Genomic DNA, 22,014 nt, shown 5'->3' with positions numbered 1-22,014 from the left:
CAAATGCTGGTGGAGTTCAATTCTGAAGTAGTGGAGTCTGAATGAAAGTAATGAGTTGAATCTGTGTGCCTGAAAAAGATAAGTTTCCATTGAACCCATGTTTGCCGTGCAAAAAATGAAAGCAGGGTGATGTAATGAAACAAATCCAAAAGGGAGCTTTCCAAAGCAAAAGCTGTTTGTATGATGAGATCAATCTTGGATATATGAAGCTAGTCTTTAGGTACTCTTAGGCATCATTTCTCCTTTGGTTGTAGCTTGCTTAAAACACTGTTCCCTGTCTTTCAAGAGATGAGCTAACTGTGATACAGTCCATAGACCCAAAGAAGCCAAATAACCAGGAGGGCCCAAGAAAGGATGCTTAAATCTTTCTCAGAGGGGGAAATAAAATAGACATCAGAGGTGGATGGAGGGAGGGAACCTGGTAGAAGAGGGGATAAGGAGTAAGACAGGTGGAGGGGGGGGGATGTTCAGGTTTAGGGAGAGCAGAGGGGAAAAAATGGAAATAGGCAGGCAGGAGGAAGGATCTCTAGGATATGCACTGGAGACATGGGATGGGGGGAGGGGGCAGGGTGTCTATGGAAGTGACTCTAACTGAGACCTCTAGCACTAGGGAATATGGAGCCTGAAGTGGTCATCTCCTGTAGCTAGGCAGGATGTCCAGTGGAGGGATAAGGACAGCAACACACCCACAAAACCTTCAACCTAAAATGTTTCCTGCCTACAAGATTTGCAGGAACAAAGATGGAGCAGAGACGGAAGGAATGGCAAACCAATGGCTGGCCCAACTTGAGACCCATATCATCGTCAAGAACTAATCCCTGACACTATTAAGGATACTCTACTATGCTTGCAGATAGGAGCCTAGCATAACTGTCCTGAGGAGCTCCACCCAGCAGCTGACAGAAACAGATGTAGAGACTCAGAGCTAAACTTTAGATGGAACTCAGGGAGTCTTAAGGAAGAATTAGGGTAAAGACTGAGGGACCTGAGGAGGATAGGGACTCTACAAGAAGACCAACAGAGTCAACTACCTGGACGTTTGGAATCTCCAAGAGACTAAACTACCAACCAAAGAGGAAGCATAGGCTGGGCCTATGCCTCTATGCATATGTAGCAGATATGTAGCTTGGTCTTCCTGGGGCTCCCCCAACAACTGGAGTGAGGGCTATCCCTGAATTTGTTACTTGCCTATAGATCCCCTTTCCTTAACTGGGCCTCTTTGTCTGACTCAGTGGGAAAGGAGATGCCTAGTCCTGCAGTGACCTAATGTGCCAATGTCAGGTGACATCCAGGGGAGCTTCCCTCCCTTCTCAGAGGAAAAGAGGAGGGGCAGGTAGGGGAGAGGGTCTTGTAAGAGAGGACTGGGAGGGGAGTGTGATCAGGATGTAAGGTAAATACATAAATTAGCTTAAAAATAAAAAAAGGGGAGATTCAAACAATACAGAAGCTCACACTCTTTCTCACAACAACATAGGGAGTCTTAAGCTTCTGTTATGAACAGACATTAGGTGGGACCCAGCTGCATCTGCAGATTGCCCATAGGAGGCCTAGATAGTTTCCTCCATAGATGCTTCAAAAACAAGCCTGAGGTAAACAAGGGGGTACAAGCAAGAAAGATAATTGTTTCCTTCTCAACCACAGGAATTGTCTGTCCTTGCTTCAAGAGGAGAAGGCAGCCTTATAGATCCCTTCTCCCTTTTCTACCAGAACAACACTCCTGGCCTCCTCCTTCCGTCAGGCCCTGCTCCACTCATTTTAACCAGATAGTAAAATTTATTTCCAATACACTTTGCTCCAGGATTCCTTTTGTCTAGATTTCACAAAAGGTCAACCTGACACTACTGTATTACTTTACATCTATTCAGGCATTCTGTGCTGCCCAGGGAATGAGAGGAAGTGTGCTTGCTCTCTCTAGTGCATTCTTTTCTAGGGCAGACCCTTACTTTTGGGCAGATAGTTATTTTTGTCCAGAACCTACTTCCTGTTAAAGGGCCCATAAAGCCCACAAGTGGAGAAGCCTCTGTTTCCATAGCTGGGATCATTAATTGTGTTCAGAATGATTTATGGGTTAGCATTGTATATCAGTCTTATTGTGTATAATTGTAAATCCAGAGTCACGTTGCTTGGTAGGAATAAACCTACAACCAAAGGAAGGAGGAGGGAAGGGTTTCAAGTTTCTTTGACATCTGAGTTGTTTCCTCCCATGAGTGAGTTTTTGAAATCCATCCAAATGATAGCAATTCATCCTGTGGATGGAGGCCGTAGCCCATCAGGAGTGGCTTGAACAGCAGTGGCTTGCTTTTAAAAGAGATGTTGGTGATGTGAGATTTGATAGTTATGGTTCCAAATACTCTTACGGACAAAGAAAAGTTATGACATCTCTATAGAAGAAGCCATCTCTACATGAAGAGTAGACCTGACAAGATAAGGCACTTTCTTCTAGGAGGAAACTGTAGAGAGACAAATGGTGGACAGAAAGTGAGCTCAGAAAAAAGAATGGAAAAAAATGAATAGTGGATGCAAGAAGGCTTTGCTGTATGGATATATGTTTGTCATTCAGGATGGGATGTTTAGGGACACTAAAAGTTGGCATTCTAAAACACTTGAAAAATTCCCAGAGAGCTTCTTGCTTGTAGTCCTCAGCTCCATTTTTCTTGAGCCAGTAGGTACAGTGACATTTACCCTCCATCTGTTGTGTAGTGGTTCAGACAAACGACAGGCAGAAGAAAACATTAAATTAGCTCAGGAGTAGCTGCAACCAAGGCGTTTCTCGTGTTCAGCTGAAGAGTCAACTTGATTTATAGCATGACTGGTCTTGAATGATTTTGATGGATGACTTGAAACAATTAGAAATATAAGTAAATATCTCAGAACGGTGACAGATTTCATAAAGGATAGACTATGAATAGTTACATATATAATAGAATTTAAGCTAGAAAAATAAATGCACATATATTGAAAACTTCTTTGTCATCTAGATGTTCAGAGTGATAAAAAACTTCAAGTGTTCCCTCACTTTAGGAAATGTTATTAATGGAATATTGTTACCATGACATTGATGTATGTACTTTGAGAATAGTTAACTTTTTTTTAAAATTTACTAAAGATTGCACCGAAAGCCAATATGTACTTTGTATTTGTGGGTCTGGTTGATTTGTAGAACACCTGTAGATGTAGGTTTCTCTTTTTAAAATATTTTTAAATCATGTGAGAGAATGCGAGGTAGAGAGAGTGTTTGTGTTACATATGTGTGTTCGTCTGTGTGTGTTGGTGCACTCGCTCATGCATGCATACATGTGTGGAAACCAGATCTTTACCTCAGAAGTCCTCTTTAGCCTCTCGTCACCATTGGTTTTGTGTGAAAAAAAAAAGTATACACTATATTCTGATCGTAGTTTCTCCTCCCTCAACTCCTTTCCGATCCTCTCCACCTCTTCATCCACCCTACTTGATGCCCTTTCTCTCTCTCTTTAAAAAACAAACAAACAAGCAAGCAAGCAAGCAAACACACACACACACACACACACACACACACACACACACATAAACTCAAAGAAAAAGCACAAGAAACACACACACAAGAAAAACTGATAACACAAAATCAGAAACCCTAATACATGAGCGAGCTAATACATAAACAAAAGATCGGCAAGACAAAAATGGCCAAACAAAATAATATCAGGCAAAATGTCTGCAAAGATGCCATTGAGTTCATTTGCATACTGGTTAACATACCCGGTGAGGCATCATTAGAGAAAACTATTTGCTTCCTTGCAAACAATAACATTTGGAGCTATCTTCTTGGTTAGGGGTGGGAGCCCATGTCTGCTTTCCCATCTCAGTGCTGGGGCCCTCCCTGGCTTGAGCCTGGGCAGGCCTTCCGCATGCTACCACAGTTCTGTGCGTTCGTGTTTTTCAGTCTTGTTATGTTTGGAAGATGCTTTTTTCCTTGGAGTCCTGCATCTTCTCTGCCTCTTACACTCTTTCTATCTCTTCTTCATCATAGCTCCCTGAGCCCTCAGAGGAGGGGTTTTCATGTATTTCATTGAACACAGAAAAACAGAGTTGATGCCTAACTAGAACCTCCAACCCTATTGATTAGTGCTCATGGTACTACATTCTACCAAAGAAGGGTAACCACCAACCAGCTACAAACCCTATAATCAATCTACAGTGGTGACCCGTTAGCATGATCTATGGATTCAATAGTAGAACAAACATGAAAATATCTAACCGACCACCGGCTGACTTGACCTTAAGGCCCACTCCATGAGACATAACCCAGGCCTTACACTGTTTAAGAACCTGAGACTTGAGGGGTCATGGGTATAGGGAAAAACTAAATACTATTGATCTGCTAAAGAATATAGCAATAAAATGACTCCTAATGATATTCTGCTATACCCATAGTGATATGTGTCCCTCAACCACCATTAGAGATGCTTTCTCTTACATTATATGTGAACAAACACAGAGACCCACAATGGCACATTGTGCTGAGAGGGAAAGATGTTGGAACACTCAGTGCTAAACAGGATGTCTTCATTAAATCCACCTTAAGTTTTGAAAGCATCTCTCTCTGAACCCAGAACTCCCCACTTTCACTAGACTAGCTGGTCAGTGAGTCTCCATGATCTGCCTGCCTCTACCCTCCCCTAAGCAATGGGTTTGCAAATGAACACTGATGTCCCCGCTTTGTATGTGGTTGCTCAGGCTCTATTCTCAAGTCTTCACTCTGGCCCATCAAGCACTTCACATGTTGAGCTGTTTCTCCAGCCCCCTTTCTCCCTATAGAGATGCTTTCTTCGATTTTTGCCTGTTCTGTTTGTCTGCATGAGTCTAACTGGCTGTTTCCTATTACAGAAGTTCTGAAAGCTTTTGTGCTCATAGATGTGCACGTAGCCTGAACAGAGAGAAAAATGTGTTTTCTTATCTCTAAAATTTACCAAGGAATATAGCATTTGCCTGAAGTTTCTTAACAACAGCAGCACATTCTATAGGCATCAGCGAACATGTGTAATTTTTGGTGTTGATAAGGGAAAAATAACCATGAGTAAAAGATGAGCTAAGCAAATATAGACTTTGAATCAAAATGGCTGCTAATTTATAGAAAATTTAATAGGAGGGTCAGGTTATTGGAGAATTCATGAAGGTTTCTTCTCCTGATGATGTAATGAAGTTCTACAATGAATCTTAGGGCATGGGATTTATAAAGATCATTGCAGTGGTTTGAATTAAGTATAGCCCTTATAGACTCATTCGATTGAATACTTGACACATAGATAGTGGCACTATTAGGAGGAATGGTCTTGTTAGAGTATGTGTGGCCTTATTAGAAGAAGTATGTCACTGTGGAGGTGATCTCTGAGATCTTATATGCTCAAGCTACGCCCAGTGTGAGATAGTCTCCTTATGTTGCCTATATATAGTTCATGATGTAGAACTCTCAGCTCCTTCTCTAGTGCCATATCTGCCTGCATGCCTCCATGTTTCCCACCATGATTATAATGGACTAAACCTTCAAACTGTAAGCCAGCTCCAATTAAATGTTGTCTTTTATAAGAGTTGCTGTGGTCATGGTATCTCTTCAGAGTAAGGAACCTTAACTAAGACAGTCATACAGTATGTTATTTCTGTCTTTCTCTAACACTACATTGTCTTTTTCCTCTCTGAAAGCCATGTTCTCTAAGGCCTGTGCCTACTGTTTCCTTGTTCTACCAACAAGCACATTACAATGCCATCAACTCCAAGTTCCCAGTCCAGTAGGACAGCCTGGGCCTTCAATGAGATTAAATAAACAGAGGCTCCTTCTGTCTGGCCTTCAAGAACTATCCTAGTGCCATTTTGAATTTCTGTTTGCTCCAAAGCTCAAGACATTTTGGAACTATGTCTTAAACATACTGAACATGACAAGAAAAATTCTCTTACTTTCCCCTCTAGAGAACCTGACATAAAATCTGTCTTATAGACATGGTTCCATACTTTCCTTTCCAGAGGAGACAGATTTCAGAAAGTGAAAAGATTGAAAGGCTAAAATATGTTTAGAGAAATGTTAAGATTTAATTACCCCCAAAGAGAGATGACTGACAGACGCTGTATTTTTCTCACTCTACTTGAAAGTTTACCTGTGGTTTTCCACACCTTTTGACCAATGAGGCAGCTCAGTTGAACATTTTAAAACTCTCTGAAGCATTCGTGTTCCAAGGCTGGAAGCATAGATGCCCCCTTCGCACCTCTTTCTACCTTCTCCATCTGTACCCCCACTCGACTGCTGTGTCCTCATCCACACACCACCTCCCACAGGCTAAGCACTTTTGGAAAGTTCCGTTGTCTGCTCACCACCACCTCCACCACATGGGCCTGATTTGAAAGCTTCCATTTGTCTTCTATCTAGAAAGAATTGTTCTATTCTGTAAAACCTTGCTTCTCTAATTCTCCTCAGATACACTAATTGTTGATATAATAATGTGTCTCCAAATAAGGAGACATTTGAAAACTAAGTTTTAATGGTATGTGATGAGCTCTGAGGATCATTCCATGGGTTTATTTACTTTTTAATTATTTTTAAATTATTTTATGTGTAGGGGTATTCTGCTGCTTGGAGGGCAATGGATAATATGTGTGCAGTGCCTGTAGAAGCCAGAAGAGGGTGTCAGAACCCCTTTAATTAAGTTACAGATATGCTAGAAATTGTACCCAGGTCCTCTAGAAGATTAGCTTGTGTTCCTAACTACTGAGCCATCTCTCCAGCCCTAGAAGGCATGCTTTTAAAAATATTTTTCCTACTCTCTAAAGAGGCATGATTTCAAGAAATTATTTTTTGTTCATTATTTTCATATTCCAGTTTAAGCAAAGGGCCATTTCCACATCTTTATGTCACCCTTTCACTGTGTATTATTCTGGTGGAATTTTCCATGTTACAATGACTATAACCAGTAATCCTTCCAACTAATGCTTTTCTTTACCATTTATGTCACAAATTATTTTCCTTCAGGGATTATGTGACAAGGCATGCTGGCTCACTAGCTTTGTACTGCTTTAAATATATGCACACACAAAAACTGAATGGAAGTGGCTGAGAATTGATGAGGGTAATATTCTGAATAGAAGCAATAGTTACATTTTGTGTGTTTAATTAGCCACAGCTCTTTAAGAACTAGTGTAAATGTCAGGAGGTTTGTAACATTGACAGTTCATCTACACACACAGACACACACACACACACACACACACACACACACACAGAGCTATTTGACAGCAGAAAAACAAGACAAAAGTAACTAATAGTCACAGCAGACAGCTTGTAAATTAGATATAGGTCACTGTTTTAATTAGCAATGCTGTTAGTTAGTGAGAAAACAACTACAGCATGTGCCTTTCGGAATCCTGAATTTGTACCAAAAATAAATAAATAAATAAATCTGCACCTAAAACTACTTTAAGAGTAACTTGTAAACAGACTAACTTCATGAATAGACAGTAGACATCAAGCAATATACAGAAAAAAAAGTCATCTTATTCAATGAAAAGGTACCATCCGGCTAGGCTTCCTCGTTATCTGGGAAGGAGGCTTAATGATATAGTCTCAAAGACCATTAGACAGAATTCAAGACTAGCTGCTTCATGCCTCTTAGGTTTCTAGATTTTTATACACATTTCTTTGCTCTTTTTAAAATGAAGTTAGCTGGTTGGTTATTTGTATGGGGATAGGTGGGGAGAGTTGATGGTATCTGTGCCTAGGGCACATAAGTAGAAATTATTTGAGAATTAGCAATAGTCATTTCTCTCCCTTCACCATGTAGGTCCTATGGATTGAACTCATGCTGTCTAGCTTGGTAGCAAATGCCTTTATCTACTGAAGCTACTAACTGGCCCCTTCTTATTTAAGGAAACTAGAGTGTTGCCCTATGTTTACCAAAAGAATATGCTGAACAGTGGTGAAACAGGAAAACTCCTTTGAGACGGATAATAAAATTATTTAGCGTTGTCTGTGGCTCTGTAGAAGACTGTCAAAAGTCAACCTGCTAGTTGCTTCAGTAGAGAAGGATAGTTCCAGGATTAGTCACATCAATTTTTACCTCAACCTTTTCTCCAAGGAGATCAAGTACTTTGAATATTATCGGCAAACCTACACACAGTCGTTTAAATATTATTTAAATAAGTGGTGGACAATATAGTTCAGACAAGTGAAAACTGATTTAACCTAAGATCAGACAGTAAGGTGGGAGGGTCTGTCTCACAGTTGTTGAAGAATTGCCTCAAACTTCAATTATTCTGGGTGACCATTTGAAGTCATTTGGATCATTTCAACCAAACAGAGCTTCAACTCCTTTGAAAATAACATGTGAAGACCCTACATAGAGGTTGACCTAGAGAGTGCATTGCCAGGACATGGTGATGCTAAATCCTAGCCAACTGGGCATGAGAAACACATTCTTTCTTCCAAGACTACTCCAGAGTTTGATCACTGGCAGTGACTTATTTTCACTGATCATTTCATCTAGATATCATAGGCTCCATGTAGCTGTAAGGAACCGTAGACGTACCCTGTGTCCACTTTGCCCCATTTCCCCAAAGGAAAAAACTCCCATATAGTATCACAACTAAGACAAAAGGATTGATAGAATTCTTGGGTCTTATTCAGGTTTCTCTAGTTTGACATTGTTTGTATGTACACAAGTGGAGGCTTGTGGGCTTGTGTATTTATGGCAACGACCTAGGTTCCAATCATTTCCATCAACTTGAGGATCTCTGAGACTGCCTGTGTGTGTGTGTGTGTGTGTGTGTGTGTGTGTGTGTGTGTGTGTGTGTGCGCGCGCAGTTTTGTAAGTGCCACTGTATATACACATATCTGGAGGACAGGAGGTTACCCTGGTTGTCATTCCTCCGTTTGTATGTTGATTTGTTTTGTTTTGTTTTGTTTCGTTTTGTTTTGTTTTGAGATGTAGTCTCTTATTGGCCTAGGATGCACTAGGTTAGCACGGTAGACCAGCAAGCCCCAGATCCCTGCATGTCTCTGTGTTCCCAGCGTTGGACTTAGAATCATGTAACAGCAAACACAGCTCATTTGTCCCCCTCCCCCCTTTTGCTCTCTCTCTCTCTCTCTCTCTCTCTCTCTCTCTCTCTCTCTCTCTCTCTCTCTCTCTCTCTCTCTCTCTCCATGTTCTGATGACTGAACTCAGGCCCTTTTATAACAGAACTTCCCCTCCTTTGCTTCACCCACCCCTTCCTAGCAACCCAACTGAGCAACACCAATCTCCATTTCTACACTCCTTTTATTTTAAAAATGAGGGGGTTGGGGATTTAGCTCAGTGGTAGAGCGCTTGCCTAGGAAGCGCAAGGCCCTGGGTTCGGTCCCCAGCTCCGAAAAAAACGAAAAAAAAAAAATGAAATGAATATAAGATGGGATACTGGTATGTAACCTGCTAGAATTCTCTAGTGATTTTTTTTTTCCAATTGTGTGTATCAGTTGGCTCGTTGTTGACTAGTATTCATTGGTGAGGCTACACCAAGATAGCTTCTTTAATGTCCTTACAGTGACATTACTTTAATGTCCTTACTGTCTGTCTTCAGTCACAAGTAAACCTGCTGCCATCACTCATGACTGAGCTTTTGTATTTCTTTAGCCCAAGAACACAATAGTTGCTGTATATCAACCCTATGTTACTTCAGTAAGAACTTACCAATATGCATTCTGGAGGTCCTATTAGCACCTTCACCCATACTGTGTGACTCCCCTAACCCAGATTCCTCAGTGTTTTCTGCTATGGCTAACTTTTTATTTTTATTTTAACAATACTGAATGTTGTGCAATGTGGTTCTTATTGAGGTTTTACTTTCCCTGGTGGGGCAATGATGTGAATATTATTTCAAGTGTGTCCTTGTCATTTGTTTCTTCTCATATATATATGTGTATATATGTGTGTGTGTGTGTGTGTGTGTATGTGTATACTGTATGTATATACATATATATACTGTATGCATATACATCAACATATATTTTAATATCTTAATGATTCAATGATATCTTTTGCCAATATTGTAATTAAATTTTTTACTTAATATTATTAATTTTTCATACTTTTATTTTTCATGTCTTCTAAATACTGCTTCCTTACCAGATTCATGGCTTACAAATATTCTCTTCTGGTCTGTAACTTATCTTTTTGTTTTCTGGCCTAAGCTGTATCCAACCAAAGTTTCAGTTTTGACAGAATATAAGTTTGCTTCTAGTATTTATGTTCTTAATTTCAAGACTAATAACACTTCTCTTGGTTCAAACATATAAAATTTTCTTTTATATTTCTGGTTTATTTATTATTTAAGAACATCATGAAATGTATTTTGATGATAATCTGTCCCCTTCCCAAACTCCTCCCAGGTCCTCCCCCACCTCCTTAATCACCCAGCTTCATGTTCTTTCTCTCGTAAAGACAGACAGAAACAAAACAAAACATGGAGTCAGGCTTGTGTTGACCAGCTACTCGTGTGCATGGGGCCTTATCTAGGGAAGAGTTAAGATACCCAGTATCACAACCCTGAAGATACCTGATTTGCCTCCCTCATCAGTTATCATTTGCAAAAAGCTTGTTGCTTGGTAGGAATTTAGGTCCACGTTCCTTTACTTTCCTTCTTTAGTGCTGGGGCTTTGCTTGGCTTGAGCTTCTGCTTGTGTATGTTTTTCCCTGCAAGTTTTATGGTTTTAATATTTATGTCCCCTGACCTTTTGAGACAGGGTCTCACTATGTAGCTCCGGCTAGTTTGAAACTACCTTTGTAGACTAAGCTGGCCTTGAACTCACAGAGATCTGCCTGCCTCTGTCTCCCAAGTGCTGGAATTGAAGTTGTACGCAATTGCTCCTGGTTTATGCACGTAATTCCTTATCACTGATTTCAGTGTAACCTGTGAGGTTATATATACACTTGGGATTCCTGCTTCCCTCCTTTCCTTTTCTTTTCCCCTACTCACCGTACCTACTTACTCTATCCCATTCCCTGCTTACACTTCTCTCTTTCTGTCCTTCTTTTCTCCTTCTGTCTTTCCTTCCTGTCTATTACTATGACTGTTGAGGGATTGTTCTTCCTACACTGATTCGCTTTTATACCGTTAATAAAGACCAGTAGAGCATCTCTACACGGTTCTATAGCCAAGATCATCTAACTTACCCACTGCTCTGTATGTCAGTCCTTTCTGCAAATACCACACAGTCATGGTCACTGGAACCATAGAATAGACTTTAAAGTTCTGCAAAGCAATTTTGTTTATCTTTGCCAAACTGCACTAAAAGTCAGAGTCAAAGGCAAGTGACTCTGCATACCACTGAAAAAACTATGCATCCCCAGAAAGATTTTCTGAGATTTGCACAGGACTCCTTTATATTAGCTACTCTGCTTAACAAATGTGGTCTTTATCTACTTAACTGAGCCTTCTCTTATTTCTTTCATTAGTAGTTTTATATTCTTCACGATATATAAGCTATATGTGTTCTACTAAGTAGATGTCTAAATGTTATTTTTATTTGAAATGGCTGTAAATGATATTATACTGTGAACTTGGGTTGCAACATACTCATTGTACATGTCAGGATTTCATGCAATGTAATTGACTTTTTTGTGTAGTGGATTTTCTAAACAAACAAAAAGCAAAACAAAACAAAACATAGACTGTATCTAGAGACTCCTTGACTTGTTGCAGACCATCGTGTACTGTGATAATACAAACCATTTCTAGTTGGCTTTCTAAGCTGGATCTTTTTATTGACTTCACTTGCTTCATTCCAATCATTACAATGTATAGTAAAATGTTTAATTAGAAGGATGAATGTAGACATCTTGCTTCACTCTGATTTTAGAAAATAGCATTCAGTTTTTCACTATTAAATATGTTAACTGTAGGGGGTTTGTAGATAATATTTATTGACTTGATAATATCAATCACCCTCTCTAAACTGCTGAAAATTTTATAAGGAATAGATAGATGCCAAAGGATTTTCCTGAACTGATTGATATATTTATGTGACCTTTTATCTTCTTTAGTTTACTGATACAGTAATGCATTCCGTGACTTGGATTCAAACGCTGAACCAAATTTACATACCTTAAATAAATCCTGCTGGCATATTTTTTGATATACTAACAGGTTTAGTTTGCTGATATTTTATTGTATTTTATATCTAAATGATATAAAATATTATAAAATAATATAAAATGATATGAGATATTCGATCATAATTTCAGTTTATTTTTTCAATTAACTTTAGCCATGCATAGTTTGAATGCCTGTAGCCTAAGCTTTCCCAAAAGAGACGGCCGGAAAATGGCTTTAGCACGGGAATTCAAGGCCAGTCTGAAACCCATAGCAAGACAAAATAATTTCTTTAAAACGTGAATTAGGTGTAGGGCATCTGGTGACACATGCCTCTGGCCCCAGTACTCAAGAGATAGAATAGCAGGCATCACAAATTTAAAGGCAGCCTGGGATCCACAATATGCTGCAAGCCAACATGACTTATCCACAAAGAACTTGTCTCAATAGAGAAAAAGGAATTAGGAATGCTCTGTATTTTCTGGAAGAAATTCTGTGAAGTTGGAGGGGGGAAATGGAACTTTTGTTGTTGTTTTCTGTAGTCTGTAAAAACATTGTATGGAATAGACATGACTCTTCTCCATCTATTTGGTCGGTTTCAGTATCAAAATTGCTTGGCCTACACATGGCTTTTTCAAAATTTTTTTAAATTATGGATTCAATTTTTTATAGATTATAGAACTATTCAATTATTCTTTGGTGTGCTGTCATGGCTTCTTTTTAATTTTCTGAGTTGTCAAATGTATCATGCTTGTCCTTATTCCTAGCATCTCTTTATTGCTTTTATTTTTTATTAGTAATTTTATTCTTTTACATTTCAAATGACATCCCCATTCCCAGTTTCCCTTCCACAAGGCCCCCCTCCCATCCCCCCTTCCCTTTGTCTCTTTGAGGGTGCTCCTCCACCCACTCACACACTCCTGCCTCACTGATCTAGCATTCATCTATGCTAGGGCATCAAGCCTCCACAGGACCAAGGGCCTCTCCTCCCATTGATGCCAGATGAGGCCATCCTCTGCTACATGTGTATCTAAAGCTATGAATCCCTCCATGAATATTCTGTGGTTGGTGGTTTAGTCCCTGGCAGCTCTGGTTAATGTTGTTGTTCTTCCTATGGGGTTGCAATCCCCTTCAGCTCCTTCAGTCCTTCCCCTAGCTCTTCTTTTTTATCATTCTAATTGCTTCTCTTACTTTTTCAAATTATAACTACATCATTGTCTCCACCTATTTCCCTCTCCAAACTCTCCCATCGGTCCCTATTCGCTCCTTTTTCAAATTCATGGCTTCTTTTCTCATTAATTGTTGTTACATGCATAGTTATACGTGTGTGTGTGTGTGTGTGTGTGTGTGTGTGTGTGTGTGTGTGTGTGTGTTTAAATATGCTCAGACTCACTTGTATACATGTTTTCTGGGTTGCTCATTTGGTACTAGAAAACAAATTGGTATGCTGTCCCTGAGAAAGAGTATTCTTCCTACTCTTAGCATCCCTTTGTTACCTGCAGTTCTTTATATAGCATTGAGGCCTTTTGTGCTTTTCCTCATCCTTTTTCAGTTCCTGTTTAGCCAATAGGGTTGGTTAGACTTTTGGTGTCTATGAACTACACAATGATTACCATAGCATTATCACCCTAAGGGTCCAGTAATGGCACACATACCTTGGCAATAACCAACGGCTCTCTATTGAACTAAAGACTCTCTCAGCAAGAAGGAAATCGTGTCCAGTACTGGAAAGCTAGGTAACTACTCAGTGTTAGTGTAAGGGTCTATGATTTGCCAAGAACGATACCACAAACTCATATAGTATGTAAGCTCAACGAGTGTTTTACTCTGCAGAAGTCCAGCATGCTGGGCTCTCCCATTACCAGAATAGAGAGACAACCAAGTGAGCTCCCAGGCCTGATTTAAAGAACATTAGGGGATTCTGAGGGTGACCTATATCTTGGTCCATCTCTAGGGACATTCCATTACTGGGACTTGGGGACTGGAACTTGTTGCGGAATTCCAGGATAGGTGAGCTTCATCTCTAGGCACTCCAGAACCATTACCAGGGCATGGGGGCTGGAGCCTGGGTTGTTTTTTTTTTTTCTAGTAACTGACTTGGCTGGGCTTGCCTGGACTTGCCCAGTTCTTAGGCCTAGTCTCCTGGACTGCCAATTTGAAGCCTGTCATGGAGTCAACCTTCTTGCTAACAAAGTCAGGAACCTGGGAGAAGAACCAACAACCAGTACTTTACTAAACCAGTATGATCTCTAACTAGACTCTAAATATTGGTCTTTATACCCACAGAGAAGTGTAACCTTTCTGCTCATCAAGAAAACTTCTCTTTATAATAGATGGAAACCACTACAGAACGGCCAATCAAAATGTAGAGTCATGGGGCTCATGTTTTACATATACATCTGCAGAACACTTCCACTCCTAACACTGGCTAACATCCCTGTATAAGGAGGGGTGGAAGGCCAGAGGATAAGGGTGTTTACTGTGGGATTGTGTCCCATTACTGTCAGAAGCTACATCCACAGAGACTCCTTATTGATATCTCACAGCCACCATGTCTATAGTGACATCCTCTACAACATTCTTGAGATGGGTGCTTTCTATCAGCCTACAAAAGACCTCAGTTTTATTTGATTTTTTTCATAGAATCAGCTTTTTGTTTCATTAATTTTCTGTTTATTTTATTATTTTATTACTTTCTTATATATTACTATATATATTATAAGATATATTTTTTTTTCATTCTTTGGGACAATTTTATTCTTCTGTCCTATTCATTGCTGTGGTTTACCTGTACGTTTTGATAGGTTGTGTTTTCATTCTCTTTAAGTTATTTATACTTTATACTTTTCATTGAGATTTTACTTTAATAAAATACATAAAAGTATATTTTAATTCTCTTCCATGTTTTTAGAGTTTGCTAGTCCTTTTACTGTTGATTTATAAGAAATTCCCTTATAACTTGACAACACAGTCCAAGCGATTTTAATCTTTTCAAAGCTGAAGTCTGCTGATAGCTTAGAACATGCTCTGTCTTGAACTGTTTTAAATGAACAAAAGAATGACATCAAGATGTTTTTAACATAAAAAATGCATATTCTGTTGTGGGCGTGGGGGATGCAAATCTCTATCTAGATCCCATTTCATTCCCTTATTCAGATATTCATTAGACTTGCTGACTTTCTGTCCACTAGTTCTGTTCTACTGCTTCTGAGAAAAGAGGCTTGTGATGTCCCCAAATATAATTACGGATTTCTTTGTTCTCATTTCAATTCTACCAGTTTTTGCTTCTGCTTCACAGAGTAAGCATGCTGGCATTTCCCCCTAATCTCATTTAAAAACAAAACAAAACCATAAAGCATACGGCCATATTCTTGAGCAATGGGAATTAAATAAAGGCCTTGTAGAAGTACATTATGTTATCCTGCTTCTTTCACTACAGCATAGAAATGGGGTAGTGACTTGAGCACTTCTCTTCTTAAGAACAGTGTTCTTATATCTGTTGGTGTTATCGGTTTACCTGAGACACAAGCATCATTATATGGCTGCGTTTGTGGGATGAGTCCACACATCAAGATTTTCAGGGAAAGTATCCTCCACAATATAATCTCTGACAACTGGAGTACCAAACTTCCTGAGAGAAATAAAAGTCCAGTGAAAGAGTAATGGTGGGGTCTGCTAATAAACTTTGTTGTGCACAGGTTTAGCTAAATGGGCTTTTTATTCTACAGCATGGTTTGTATGTGTTCAAAAGTGTGCTACTGAGAACATGATGTGCTGGGCTGCAGTGGTACACATCTTTAATCCTTTGGGGAGATTAAAGGAGACTGGCCAGAAGCAGAGACTGGTGAATTTCTGTGAGTTCGAGACCAGACTGGTTTACAGAACCAGTTCCAGGACAGTCAGTGCTACACAGAGGAAAAAAAATGACTATGCACAGATGACCAAGTCTATGGTCATATATGATCAACAGTGATGATCTGCGAGGTTTACTTATTTTAGGGGTTTTGTTGTTGTTGTCTGGGCTTTTTTTCTTTGTTTGTTTGTTTGGTTGGTTTCATTTTTGTTTTTTAATAATACTGAGTAATAACGCTATGGAGGACTCATCCATCATTGTGAGACGTCCTTGTGGATTCCTTAATGCAGAATAATAGGAGAATGGAATGCCATGCCTCTGTGGGGCATGTCAAATGCAGAGCATATCATACATGCTCTAAAGACATGTTTGCATAAAGCATGTACAAAAATCTAGTTTTCATGAGTTTGGTAACAACTTTACCTTAATGAAAAGTGGGTTGGAACTTGATATTTCTACAATCTATGCATCTGTGATATAAGGCAGCTTATATAAAAACCATGAGTTAATTTTATAATCCATCCCTTATAGTAAAGTTGAGTAATATGCATCATCTGTACTATAAATAAGAACAATCCTTGGCTTCAAAAAAGAAAGGTAGTTGCCTTTTTCAAAACAAGCCAATTTTAATAAAGGTGGGAGGGTCTGTTCCTATAAGGACAAATGACTTTGCAAGACTTATTCCAGAATTATTTTCTTTTGTGAATTCCCTCTGCCTTCCTCATTCTGTGACTGAATGTTTAAGAGCTGCTATCATTGGTCTTTCCCCGGGGTTAACTCACGACTCTTCCTAAATAATCTCCAAGTCATTTTGCTGGCACAGGTGTTGTTCTCCAGGCAGCCATTGCCAAAGGGCAGCATGATAATTAACAAGTTTTGATCTGGAGGATTCTAGGTCTCCCTTCTGACAGACATCAGATGCATGTGTCACGTGCATAGTTATTCTTCTGAAACTGCCTGTGACTTAAGGGGAGTCTGACACTGTAACAAAAGGCTGAATACTCCTGAAATTTACTTCGTATCCTCTGAGACCAACTCTTTATTTTTTTAATTGGATTATTTTTTTTTGCTTACATTTCAAATGTTATCCCCTTTCCCCATTTCCCATCCATAGTACCCCTATCCCATCCCCCCTACCCCTGCTTCTATGAGGTTGTTCTCCACCCACCCACCCACCCCTTCCCACCTCCCAGTCCTGACATTCTCTACACAGGGGGGATCCAGCCTTGGCAGAACCAAGGGTTTCTCCTCCCATTGGTGCCCAACAAGGCCATCCTCTGCTACATATGCAGCTGGAGCCATGGGTCTGTCCATGTGTGCTCTTAGGATGATGGTTTAGTCCCTGGAAGCTCTGGTTGGTTGCTATTGTTGTTCTTCTGGGCTTGCAAACCCCTCGGCTCCTTCAATCCTTTCTCTAACACCTCCAATAGGGACCCATTTCTGTTCAATAGTTGGCTGCAAGCATCTGCCTCTGTATTTGTCATGCTCTGGCAGAGACCAACTCTTAAAGGTTTAGGGATTATGCCATTCCTCACAACACCATGAAGCTCTATATCTACAGGGCTTGCCATTGTATTTCTTGGCTCAATTTTTATTTCATGTTACCAAGCAGTTAAAGCTAGCTACACTACATATCCCTAGTGAGAAAACATTCCTACTCGACCTGCATGTTTCCTATTAAAGCTGACACTTTCATGCTGATAGAGACTTGAGGAAGCACACACCCCACAATAGAAGACAAGACTCAGAAAAAAAGGAGGCTTCAGTGATCTTCACACGGGTTTTGTGGAGAAGAGATGTTCTTTACACATCAACCGGATGTGCCAAGCACAGGCCCTAAAGGCACAGAAATATTCACACAGCGTCTTAGTTGTTACTCTACAATGCTTGTCTCTCTGACATGTCTGTTCTGATATCTTAGGAGTTCGTGATGATCGTTGTCTTTGGCTTGGAGTTCATCATTCGAATCTGGTCTGCAGGTTGCTGTTGTCGTTATAGAGGATGGCAAGGGAGACTGAGGTTTGCTCGAAAGCCTTTCTGTGTTATAGGTGAGTATCAAAGTCCGGGATTGATGGTACTGCATTTTCTTCTCTCTCTCTTGCAACATTCAGCAGATATTAGAAGGGAACATCAAGGAACTACTTACTATGGACTGTGTTCTCTCTTTCTCTCCCCCTTCCCTCTGTGTGTGTGTGTGTGTGTGTGTGTGTGTGTGTGTGTGTGTGTGTGTGTGTGGTGTGATGTGTGCATGTATATGCATGTGTGCCTCTGCTGATTAGCTTGACAATATGCCACCAGGTTACCTTCATATGATCCAAATGGTCATCAATGCATTATTTCTACCCTTTAGCATACAATGACAGCACAAGTGTGCCTTATGCTCTGGAAACTTTAAATCTAACTATGAGCTCTACACTCCGAAATAAGATTTCTCCTATCTCTACCCTATAGCTCCAAAACCAATAGTGTGTTTCTGTGTTGCCCCTGGCTTCTGTACTTCTAGGAGGGACTCTATTCTATTGAGAGAACATTTGAAATGATGTCTCCTGATGAAAGTGTTGTAGAGTCCTGTGGAGTTGAGACTTAGCATCTCTCAGTAACAATATTTAACACCATATCATAAAACTGAAAACCCTGCATATCAAAGCTATTATTAGACAGCTAAATTTGCTTTTCCTGCCCTTTTGCCCTTCTCACTTGCTAGGCAACCATTCAGATCCAAAATGCTGGAAGTTCTTGGTGAGGTTCACTCCAATTATTTCCAAGCTGAGAGTCGGGTTTAATTTACAGGGTAGTTTACCCTCTTGTTTGGGGAGTGAGGAATTGTTGAGTAATCTCCTTGATCTCACCCCTTCATCTTGCTCCCTATGGTGAGAGCAGCAGAGTGCTTTTCAGGAGTAGAGTTCCCCTCTCTACAAGCATGACAAATACCAACTTCTCTCATCTACAAAACCATCATGCTGAGGCATGGAGGAAAGCAAGGTATTAAACATTTGATGCCCGCCCCTCAAGAGGGCATCTTTCTCACTCTGAATTCTTACTCAAACAAGGTTAGGACAGATGTTCACTTGATGGGAAACTACTTGCCAAAGAGGGCTCTCTGTGCCATGAACAACCCAAAGAGAACAACTCACAAGGCAGGTGGTTGGCCAAGATTCACCCAACTTTTACAGTTTAAGGTCAGTTCATGGATGACTGCAAGAATGTTCCAATCCAGATCTTAAAACCAATTAAAAGTTGGTTGTGTTCCAGTTCCAAAGGCAATGCCCATGTATTTCTGCTCTTCAAGTTAGAAAGAAAATTCTTTCCCAAATGCTTACTGCATCTTGGTAACTCTTTCCAGTCATGGATGCATCAACACATAGTAGCCTTTTAATCTTTCTGTGTCTGCTTCAGACCTTTGGAGGTCTTTCTCAGAAAGTAATCTTCTGTTCTCCATCACCTTACTTGCCTATCAATAGTGACCTTGTACATTTAATGTCTGCATAATTCAGTTTTTGTTAACTTTTGGGGGACTTTTGTTTAAGTGGGCATTTTACAACTAGAAAACTAACAGCTTTGTAAGTTGGCGTGGATAAATACATAATGTAACTATCCATTACAGCATAGATCAAATATCTACTTGCAGTAAAGGTAATTTTGCATGGCTTTCAGTATTTTGTTTAATGTCTATGTGACAGCTGTGTTTCAACCTAATTGACGTAATAGTGAAATATATTCAAATGTGGCTTATTGGTATTAGATCCTTGAATTTATCCCACACAGAGAAATCAAATGTCACCTAGTAATGGCAAAAGCTATACCCCATTATCGTTGAGACCCTTCCTAGATCTCTTTGGGGGTCCATGAAAATGCTGTATAAACTGCTAAGAATGATGACGTCAGGTCGATTGTCCCCTTGTTCAACCAAATCTACACTACTAAATGCAAAAGGGGATATTACACCTTTTTCATCTCTCTGTGATGTGTGTTTTGAGCATGAAAGACTCTGAAATACACCAAGACTTATTAATACTTCATATGTTTGAAAGATTGAGAACTCTGAATATGCCAAATATTTGTTTTGAAATCTTGAACATTTAAGAATAGAATGTGCAAAGGATGGCAGCTCTCCTGTTATGCCTTGTAAGTGGGAAATGTTTCCTCTAGGCACACATAGCTTTAGCTACGAACTTGACACAGCCATGTTAGCTGACAGTGTCTATTGGGGATCATCTCAATCAGGTTGACCTATGACAGTCTGTAGGGCATTATCTTAACCAATGTTTGATACAGGAGGCCCCAGCCCACTGTAGAAGATGCTACCCCTGGGCAGGTGGCCCTGGACTATATAGGAAAGCAAGCTAAGACTGAGTAAGAAAGCAAGCTAGAAAGCATAGTTCTTCCCTGATTCTTACCTCTGTGCCTGCTTTGAGTCCCTCAGTGATGGATTGTGAGCTGGGAGTAATAATACAAAGCAAACCATTTATTCTCCAAGATGTTTGTGGTCAGTGTTTGTCAGCGCAATTCAAAGCCAACTAAAACACACCACAGTGAGGACACTTCCCATTGGAAGCAAACAGAAGCTATGACCATGCTCAGACCTTACATAGTACTAATCCTTATTTACCATTGGGATACTATTTGGGAGAGGTCCCGTAAGCTGATTCTAGAGACTGGCATTCATTCCTCTTTCTGAACCACCAACCCTCAATTAATTAAAGACAGCATACACTGTACACTTGTGTTTGGAAAACATATTGTAAATATTTAACATTCTAGGAAAAACAACTGCATTTTTAGAAAATCAGACCTTTCCTTTTATCACTGTTTTAAATATTTTGCTCAGTTTTGAGGGCTTCCTTTGAAAATTGGTAAGATTATATCTAGAACTGTAAAACCCTTCTTTATCCCTACATGTTCAACTAGATCCACTCCTAACACTCGGCTCTGAAAACCTTCCTACAGCTTTGGCTAATCCCTACAGTCCTGCCTCCGATGAAGCAAATTTGTAGTAACTACCTGGGTTGGCTTCCTTATGAATTTTCTATATCCCAACATGAGTGCCTCCTTCTACAACATGAGCAGGGAGATACTTGAAGCATGGCCAAGACTGGTATCACAGCCATCCTTTTTTATCCAGCTTTTCTTAATGGCCTACTGGAGAATTGCAAATAGCATCAAAGGCTGGTACTTAGATCACAGTAATGAACCTGATGTGTCAGGCAGTCTCAACTTCAAATGGTGGCTATTTTTGGATTCCTGGGTGACTACTTTTTAAAACCAGTCATAACAGGGCTATATTTTTTTTTCTTCAGCCTTCAAGCGCGTCTCAGTGCAGCAGAAAATGCCAGCCTGCTAATAATCTTGTATCTATAGTTGATGCTAAATGTAGGTTGATTTCCTATCACTGTTTTAACAGTTTCCTGTGCTGCTTCCAGCAGAGAACGAAGAGGGTTAACCACAGCTCAGATGTTTCCTGCAAACCAAGCATGTCTGTCTTTCATTTGTAGTAACTGCTTCTTGGGAGAGTGCCAGCAAGTATTTTGTTGTTGTTGTTGATGATGATGTTGTTTTTGTTGTTGTTGTTGTTGCTGCTGCTGCTGCTGCTGCTGCTACTGTTGGTAGTGGTGGTAGTGGTGGTTTGCTTTGGTTGTTTTATAGAAAACATGGCCAGCTTCTTACTTGGCTAAAAGAAAAATAGAAGACTTTATTAGATCAACCACATGGCAAAGGCTATTAAAATACATCTGTGATTTCATCATGTTATAAGGCAAGTCAAGTTGTCGATGCATTCACAAGTTAGAACAGAGACTCTGAACTGCCACTGGCTTGCAAACTGAAGACTTTTTTTTTCTCTTCTGCTTCTCTGTCATCCCCACCTTTTACTGGAATAGACCTGTTCTTGACCCGTGTCATTTTCAGTACCTTCAAAGCTTTTTAATCCCCTTTAGTGGAAACTTTTCTCACAGGCTCTTGCCTAACAGTCACTCATTCTTCTGCCTTTTCTCTCAACTACGTGTTCATGTCCTTCTGTAACACAGATTCTTCTTGTGGCCAACTGGGGACAGTTCAAACCTACTTAATCAAACACTATT

At 39.9% G+C, this 22,014-nt stretch overlaps 1 protein-coding gene and 1 long non-coding RNA gene across 7 annotated transcripts in view; one reads left to right on the top strand and one right to left on the bottom strand.

Moving 5' to 3' along the window:
* The window catches only part of Kcnq5 (potassium voltage-gated channel subfamily Q member 5), a 565,805-nt gene that overhangs the window by 407,572 nt on the left and 136,219 nt on the right, over positions 1-22,014 (top strand). For all 4 annotated transcript variants that reach the window (XM_039083095.2, XM_039083094.2, NM_001134643.2 and 1 more), the window contains exon 3: positions 17,859-17,985. In XM_039083095.2, the coding sequence (XP_038939023.1) occupies positions 17,859-17,985 (127 nt within the window). The remainder of the gene's footprint in view (positions 1-17,858; positions 17,986-22,014) is intronic.
* LOC134480561 (uncharacterized) overlaps positions 17,982-22,014 on the bottom strand; it is a 69,688-nt gene continuing 65,655 nt past the window's right edge. For all 3 annotated transcript variants that reach the window (XR_010054956.1, XR_010054958.1, XR_010054957.1), the window contains one exon: positions 17,982-21,605. This is a non-coding gene — a long non-coding RNA (uncharacterized LOC134480561). The remainder of the gene's footprint in view (positions 21,606-22,014) is intronic.

The sequence above is a fragment of the Rattus norvegicus genome, chromosome 9, assembly GCF_036323735.1.
Source record: "Rattus norvegicus strain BN/NHsdMcwi chromosome 9, GRCr8, whole genome shotgun sequence".
Classification (NCBI taxonomy): domain Eukaryota; kingdom Metazoa; phylum Chordata; class Mammalia; order Rodentia; family Muridae; genus Rattus; species Rattus norvegicus.
This window is presented reverse-complemented; position numbering and strand designations above follow the sequence as displayed.